Source organism: Acromyrmex echinatior, chromosome 2, assembly GCF_024713525.1.
Source record: "Acromyrmex echinatior isolate Ae372 chromosome 2, ASM2471352v2, whole genome shotgun sequence".
Lineage (NCBI taxonomy): Eukaryota > Metazoa > Arthropoda > Insecta > Hymenoptera > Formicidae > Acromyrmex > Acromyrmex echinatior.
In genome coordinates this window covers 22,669,717-22,679,123 of record NC_141853.1, presented here as the reverse complement: position 1 = coordinate 22,679,123, position 9,407 = coordinate 22,669,717, and the positions used below count along the sequence as shown (strand labels likewise).

The 9,407-nt window shown below is 27.5% G+C and overlaps 1 protein-coding gene across 1 annotated transcript; it reads left to right on the top strand.

Moving 5' to 3' along the window:
* Window positions 1-1,887: 1,887 nt before the first annotated feature.
* Window positions 1,888-8,810, top strand: LOC105150940 (hypothetical protein). Its single transcript, XM_011064336.2, has 12 exons — window positions 1,888-2,125; window positions 3,405-3,486; window positions 4,290-4,408; window positions 4,490-4,669; window positions 4,800-4,975; window positions 5,075-5,165; window positions 5,234-5,425; window positions 5,553-5,723; window positions 5,822-5,963; window positions 6,076-6,146; window positions 6,239-6,328; window positions 6,425-8,810. The coding sequence occupies exons 1-12, from the start codon at window positions 2,084-2,086 to the stop codon at window positions 6,752-6,754; spliced, it is 1,686 nt and encodes a 561-aa protein (XP_011062638.1). The 5' UTR covers window positions 1,888-2,083; the 3' UTR covers window positions 6,755-8,810.
* The last annotated feature ends 597 nt before the right edge of the window (window positions 8,811-9,407 follow it).

The window sequence follows — 9,407 nt, the reverse complement described above, 5'->3', positions numbered from 1 at the left end:
AATTAAAATTAAAAATGAATTATGCGTATTCGTCACTTGTGAATTTAAAAAAATATATATTTATAATTTGATGCACAATTTCAATCTGTTCCCATTAATTCATGACCGTCTTGTATATGAAATACTGTCGCTTTCTATAATATTTAAAAGGAAAACACATAAGCAATGTTTCATTTCGATTACCAATCTCGCACGTTCTGCGAGAGGAATAACATCCTTTTCTGATGATTTAATAAAATAATTAGGATTTAAATTTCTCAGCAACTATAATTATTTCATCAAATTCTTGTAATAAGTAGATACAGACTACATTATGTATGTACACACATGTCTATCCGTGCATGATGTTTAAGCGTATAACTAATATTCCTTTCACCGTATTTAAACTACATCTCACCATGACAAGTAAAATGTTATAAGAAGTAAACGTTCAGTCATCACGTCCAGTCATCAGTATTGCATCATATCATTAAAATACGATTTAATATATTCTACATCACGTACTTTTACTAACACAGTATAAGTTTTAATTTTATTATGTAAGTAAATTATGTTTCTCTTTCTCTCCCTTATTTTCTCTTCTCTGCGAATACGATTATATCACGGTTCATTTATTTAGAAAAAGAGAGAAAAAATAATCAAATAAAAAACATCAATTATTATTTGTTTGCGGAATTTATATAAAATTTTATTTTTATTATACAATACAGTTTTTACAGAAATAAATGTGTTAAATTTAGAATCGTAAATAAATTAAGATTCTGATAAAACTTTTTTTGTTACAATAATAATAATTTGTTCAATTTTATGTTTTTCTTTTAAAAGAAGTTTAATAAAACTTAAAACGACATAACATTCATTACCTTTTCTTTATGTAATATCTTTAGATAACTTCTTGCTAGTCGTAAAATTTACGAGAAATCATAGTTACAAATAATTGTACGTTTTACATACAGATAGCCAGCTTTGGTATCACCGGAAGTGGTATGCTAAAATTTAAGTAATTAGATTTAAGAATAAGAAACTGATAACGTAGTACTAATTTTATTGATATCAATTTTATAGATATGTATATATGTATATATTTAAAACTCAATTTATATGCGACTTTTACTTAGAACTTTTAGTTAGAACTATGATTTTAATGTTATCGTCCGAGTTGATTATCAATAGAGATAATAATTGTGGAGAAAAAAGTTGTAATTTTGCGGCAGTATATAAAATATTATAACATTACAGATATATGTGCTTATTTTATGCTGCTTTTATATAACAAAAAATCATAAATTTAATAATATATTATCCAAATATTTATATTTATAATATTCGCAAATTTATATCAATTGTCGATAATGTCATCGTTCTTCAATTCCTCCTGCGAGCCCTCAGGACCCTTTTTGGTGATACATCACAAAAATTTGCCCAGGAACATCTTTAATAATATTTCGTCGATGTTTTAGACAAGAGAAAAAGTGATTTGTACTAACTCAAATATCATAGTCTATCCGAAATTGTATTACGATGGTTAATTAATTTAAGAAGATACTCCTATTAGTATTTTATACTTTCTATATTTATTATTTTATTATAATAATAATAATAGAAGAATATTTTTGAGCAAAAGCTTCAGAGATCGATGTAAATAAATAATGTCCCAATCTAAGAACTAATCCTTCATTCTATATTTTTAATACCTACTGAAAATTCTTAACAAGAGCGAGTGACAACTACCTCAAAAATGAATCTTTAAGAGTGAACTTTCACTCCTTTCGAATTAATCGGTCTACTTTTATGTAATGAGTGGGTAGCTATTTCACTCGATCAATCAAAGCGATTTAAGCATCGGTTGATAATTCAATGCAAGATGCATTGAACGTCACTTCAATAGAGTGAATTCTCAATCGCTAGGAGCGCTACAATCGGTTTGCTGTTATGAACGAGACGGTGCCATCTTGGTTATTCGTAACATGTTTTAGCGATTAAACTCGACAATGTGCCATTTTCGTTTCCGAGAGACAATAGACTACGCATTTTGTAAGATAATTAAGTGTAGATCGTTTGTTTCATGTGATTGTGATTGATTATGCATACATTGTACGCGATGAATTCGAACATTTTGCCACAGGTAAGCATCATTTATTTAATTCGAGAAAGACACGAGAATTTCCATATAAATTCCCAACAAACAGATATGACTGCTATAACAATACGTAAATATATATCCATTTTACATCTGTATCGAGCCCTTATCTCTACAATTGCGTAAAGGTGCGATTTCATGAAGATATGCATATCCAGCTAATTGCCCCCACTCTCATCAGCATAGCTGAAAACGGAGCGCTTTCTCCACATCCGGATATGGCTGCGTTCGGAAACGTCACTCGGATGCCTCCGATTGCCTCCGATACTTCGGATGCATCGAGACCCTATCAGAGTCTGGCCACGATCAACGATTTTCTCAAAATCCTAGCAAAGAGGAGAATATATATAATTTTTTCCTGTATATATATTATTTCACTCTAACTTATATTGTTTCACTCTATATTTCACTCTATACTTTAATTCAGATTATAGAGTGAGACAGTACATATATAAGCAGAAATTATACTATTAATATCTTTCTCTCGTAGGATTTTGACAAAATCGTAATCAAACTCCGAAATAATATTTTTAGGATGTATCATCTTATCCTTGTTTAACATTAAATGAACAACAAAGACAAAACGATCGTGAGGGCAGTTGAGCAATATTTTCGAACGTAGCTTATATCCGATCTCCGATAATTTGATGCGATCGAACTATACATCGAAATATGTACATTAAATAGCGTTTGCGCAAAATACTCGTCACTCGAATATAAATCGCCCTCTATTTTAAGTACCAACTAAACTGTAAATTATTTTTACCAACTAAATTACTAACTGTAAATTATTTTTCTAATTTTTCAATCTCTTAAAAGAATAAGTATCTCTCGAGCACAATACACATATACGAATTTTGTACTCGAGATCTACAAATCCAGCATAAGTTAAGTATCAACACATCATTTTCCGATATTTCGATATTTCACTCTCCAAGAAAACATAATAAGAGACGTTTACGGCGAGATATTGGAATCTAGATTTTTCCTTGCTCTATTTTTAGTTTATATTGGTGAGAGTGGGGCTAATATCCTCTTAGATCCCTATATGATTTTCCGACCTATTTAAAGGGTCATAATAGGGACAATATTGGATGTGCATATCCCTGTGAAATCGCATCTTAAGCGCAGAATTCTCCAATCACAGTCGAATATGAGGAGAATATTCGACTGTGACTGATCAATTCTTACAACTATAACCACTTATAACTACGCTTGCGCAATTGCAGGATGGGCTTGTACAAATTAATATTTATTTTCGCAGGACACATTAAATAGTCCGACTGCGTTAAAAGAATATTTACTCACTAAAGGGGTGCCACATGAGGTTCTGAAAATATTGCAAGGTGAATTATAAAAATATGTCACAGGGACAGATGCAATAGAAGGAGTAAGAAATAGCAACAATAATTTTAACCTATCAGAAACTGAATATCTGATAAGATGAAATTTCTTATTCCTTATTCCTTATTCGTTTATTTCTTATTATTCTTTATTTCTTATTGTATCTGCATCCGGACTTTTTCCATCAACTCCGATTAACGCTAATCGATGGTTGACTCAATCATCACGATTGTCAATGTGAGAACTAAATACAGTGTGTAAACACAGTTTGTCTCAAAAGAGGAAGAGAGCAGAGATATATTCTGATATTTCTGATATATTAAACTGCTATTGACACTTCTGCGAGTCGATTAATTTAATTAAAGTTGGTAAAAGAACCCCATAGACAAAGTTGATTTTAAAATGTTTAAATTTAATTCAAGTTTAACTATATGTACATGCTCATCTTATAAAAGTATAATAATACATTACTGTAATATACAATTTAGTTCTAAATATTCACTACGAAGAATATTAGATCGATTTAGTAAATGTGTATCCGCTTTGGCATGACTCAATGAAATTTTTTGTACGATGAACGCAATTCAAGTCAAATTACATACATGTATGTAATTTGATTTGAATTGCGTTACTGATTCCTTAATAACAGTTTTAGTAAATGAATTAACTTTTGACATATAAGAAAATAATTAAATAAAAGCTGAATATCTTTCACTCTTCGGATTAGTTTCCTTAATTCACTTAAGAGTCAGCGATTCAAAAAACCATATAATTCGTATCTTTTTAAATATTGTGTATACTGCAGATGAATTTGTTGACGGCGAAGCATTTCTTTCGCTGACGGAAACTGACTTAAAAGAACTCAAAATAAAAACGGGACCGAGAAAGAGACTATTGAATTTGATTAACGCAGCAAAAGCAACGGTATTTTTAAATTAATCATTAGAAATAAATATATGTGTAACCAGTTACATGAAGAAATTCTAACATTGTAACTGTATACAGAATTGTTTTATTGTTAATGGACCTATCTATGGAGTTCAAAATAATATACCTACAATCGCGTCAACTGCTGGTAATGAAATCGTCCAAGTTGAGCAACCAAAAAATTCTACAATAGATGACATAAATAATGTACAAAATGTCCCTATTTTACTGCATCCACAAAATATAAATATTCAGCAGGTATTAATTATGCTATTATAAACTTTAAAAAGATATTATATTGTGTATATTTAAAAAATACGTAATTCGTTTTACGAAAATAAATAAATAATATAAAAATGTTCAGAGTATATGTTTTGAATAAATTTAGCCTAACGATGCAGAAAATAAATTAAATGTTCGAGCTTGGATTGAAGCATATGATGCTAAACATACAAGAAAAATATCATTATTAAGCGTCCTTGATTCTGGTATTGTTGGAAACACCGATCGTCAAGAATTTATTAGAATAGTATGTGCTGAAATAGTCAAACTCAGCAATGATATGTACGTTATCACATTTTTTCAAATTTATAAAATACGTTGTTCATGACTTAATTGTTTATATTACTCTATAATGTTTTTATTTCGAATCTTGTTTGAAAGGTATCCATCTAGCCAATTAAAAACAGAATTGGCTAAGGAAATCGTCAATGCTTTTCCGAAATTACGATCTTCACACTCGCCTGAAGGTTACGTAAGTATTGTATTTTTGTAATTCATATATTGATACTATTGTTTAACAAAATTTATGTACATATTTAGGAGCATTTTTATGATAAGACGACAAACAGTGGCTTTATACAATATCGCTTCCAAAATATGCGAGTAAAACTAAATCCCACGAAGAAAAAAAGAGCATCGACTAAGCCAGCAATTAAAAAAATTAATGTTAAAAGACAGAGGTCACAATTTGTGAAACAAGAATATCTCGATGAGGAAGTATTTCAAGAAAAGGTATTTATGACATTTGTAAAGAAAATCAGCATTTTAGAATCCTAATTCAAGTACAATTTATATACATAATTATAGATTTTTTTCTTATAAAAATATTTAATTATTGTTGACAATTTATTATTTTCAGTGTTGTGAGCTTATATTCAAAATACCCAGTGATAGCAATAAACCGAGTATTATACAATTATTAGATGAAACAAGACCTAACAGGCAAAGGAGCATAAAAAATTCCGAACAGATGACAATAGATGATATATTTAGATTATATCCAAAACTAAAAGATTATAATGGAGAAATGGTATGTTAATTGAAGTATGAAAAATAATATTTGCAAATATGTAACTTTTTTCTCATTCAAATGATTTACATTATTCAGAATTTCATTCATTATTTCAGATTCATAGGGAATTTATATCGATGTTTCCAAACAATGATACATTTTTAAGAAAATTTTCATCTTACTATGTGCCGAGAATTTTGAAATTCTGCCATATGAAAAAGGAGTACTTGCTCCAAAAAGTAGATGATTTTGATGATGGTATGATAATGAGTAGTTTAATATTATTTTTTATTATTGAATAAGAACTCGATTTTTTCTATAACTTGTGCATTTCTTTTGTGTGTAATTGATACTTTTTTATACTTTACAGATAATTTCAAAGCTTTGATTTTGTTGCCGGAGTTGTTGCCCTCTCCGAACTATGCAAAAACGAAAACATCTGTAAGCTATTCAAAAATAATTTCCGATTTCGGAATAATTTTTATAAAAAGAGCGTGAGTATATAAATCTAATAATATTAATTATAATTTCAGAGAGAAGACAATTCAAAAGGTGTAAAAATTAAAGCATCGAATTTTTCCCTTAAACAAATTCCAAATCGAAATTTATTACAGTTTATTCATGTGAGTATTGTAATTAAAAAAATATCATATATTAACTTAAATGCGTATTATAGATACTTTATAAGCCATGTACATTGTTTTTACTTTTTAATATAGACAATGGAAGATTTACTTGTAAATAATGAAGAAGATGAAACTTTGTCTCAAAAACCAAAAAATATCCAACCGTTTTTAGTGTGCTTTGTAATTGGACAAACAAAGGAAGGACAATTTTATATAAAGACTGATGAAAATTTAATTTCAGTTGGTGACGATCCAATAATTGCCTTCGATATTCTTGTTAAACTACACTATTGTTTTGATGTTCAGTTTGCATCTGATTTACTAACATTTTATGATTTCATAACCGGATGCATTATGGGCCTCAACATACCTGGTGCTAGTTGTAGGGCTTTACACACTACACTGTGTAATATTACCTTATAACTTATCAAACGTGCTCTAATTATATAATTTTTTTTATTATAATATTTTAAAGTTTTTATAATTTGTTTTCATTTTATATTATAAATTATTATTATTATTTATTACATATATTATTTATACATATTATATTATACATATTATATATTATTTATACATATATTATTTATTTATATATTATACATTTATATTATATATACATATTTATTTATTTTATATTATAAATACATTTATATTTATATATGTATAAGATAAGTGATCCAACAATAAACCATGTAAATTTCATAGGCTCGTATTTCTCTCAATTATTGAAGGTCTGAATTTTTGCATACAGCTGATGAATTTAGTTGATTACATATTGTAAATAATAACTTTTAAGTTATCCCTGAAGTTTAGTCAATTTCGATTATTTTAAAAAATAGGAAATGGTTCATTGTGTGCAAGGAGTGTTACACAATGAACCATGCTATTTTTAATAATGAACTATATGTTTTATACTGCGAATTATTGGGATTATTTTAGTTTTGCTATATTTTAAAATGTTTATAAAATAGATAATTATAAGGTGGTGGGGATTCACAAGGCCGACCACCGCGTTTTTCTTTCGTTTTAAGTGAAAACGCGTCAAATGAGTATATTTTTACTGAGATTTCAGGTGGGAGGAGGTGCCGTATTCTAAATAATTATTATAATGAATTATTATTTTGTTATCGTAAAAAAGGTTACGTGGTTTACAATATACGATTTATTGTTCACTACATCAAAATGATTTATTGTAGATCACCTAACCTTTTCCACGATAATCTCCTAAATAATGTGATAAAATAATGTAACAGAAAAAGAATTACTTACAGAATAATAAAGCCAAATGTACACAAAACTATTGCACAATGAAAAAAATGATAGATAACAACCAAAACATGAAAAATGCGCTTAAACTTATGGAAAAAACTTACTTTGCAACTCAAAATTCTTAAAATGTGACATTACATGACCACCTTTTGCCAGTCGACTGGGCAGCCGAAGAGAGGGAGGAGGGGGGGGGTCAAATGCGAGTCGCTGTATGATAGCAGGATAATCTGATAACGTTGCATTTATGAAATATCGCAATAATTTCATAATGTTGGACTATTGGTTCACTGTTGGACTATCTACCCTATATGTATATATTATAAATATGTTTATATTTATAAAATATATATTTATTTTCAAAAATATAATATAGTTACAATTATTTTTTTTATATTTATTTTTATATTTATAAAATAAATATTATAAATATATTCATATGTATATTTTATATTCATAGGTATATTTATAAAAGTTTCATAAATAGTATAAATTATAAAAACATGTATATAATATATATATGTATGAATAATTTTAATTTCATCAATCAGTTATAAATATACAGTGTGTCTCAGATAATCCGTGCTATTCCTTTTAAAATAAAAACAAGTGATTTTTATGAAAAGTACTAATAATTTTTTTAAATAAATTGAAACAATTACATATGTGGTAGCTTATTTAGAGATATTATATCACATAACATAGAATAATAAAGGTTTTTTCAATATAATGACTAATATAAATTCCATTGTGTTAAAATTGAAGTGAATAAACTCAAATTCAGTCTTACACCTTTATATATGTGATGTATATAATTATTATAGATATTATATTAATAACTCTTAATGATGTAAAATAATTTTTATTGATTTCATATTAATAGACTGATCATCTAGAGATCACTTAATTAACAGATTATTGTAATTCAAAAAACTGAATATTAATTAGTAGTTATATTTCTTTATTTAAATGCGAAATTTATACTTTTTATGCTTACGTTTTTATATTAGTAGCAACAAAGAAGAATTACGATTATCTAATATTGTATAAATCAAATTATAATCCAAATCAAGAGCCAACAGTATATTGGTGCGTAATTTAGATTGTTACGATTATCATATAGTTACAATTGTTTAAAAAAAGGAATATTCTTAACATACATTGTTAATTCATGGTAAATTTCAATTAATATAAACAAGTTTGAAAGAAACGTATACATTTATCGCATCATCTATACTCTCTATCATATTTTTAACCTTTTCCATCAAGAATTTCCTTTTCCTATTATTTTTTATAAATAATTTGAACGAGATACTTACATTTCGGATCTTTTTCTAAGTGTACACATTGAATAAACAATAAAGTAATATACAAATATTTTTTTAATAGGCATATATTTTAAGCAAAAGAAACATGACGTGAAATACTGTGCCTTCTTTATATAGCGAACCGGCTATATTTTATACGTACATAATATATTTCAATTAATGTATTGAATAACCAGAAGAGACGCTTTTATTAAATTAAAGATAACTAAGATTAGTTGGATTATTTTGTTCTTATCAATATTGTTTTATCATTGTATATGCTGTTTACAATATTAACTGTTGTGCAACTACTTTATAAAAATAAATTTAAAAAATGATAGTACTGATAGTTAAGAAGTTGATTTATTCGACATATTAAACGCATTTGCTAGTATTCATGTTCCGATTTCGTGGCATACCATACAACTTGCTACTTATGGAATGAGGGAAAACTAGAGAGGAAAATAAAAGACTGAGAATCAGTAGTTCTTCCTTTGCCG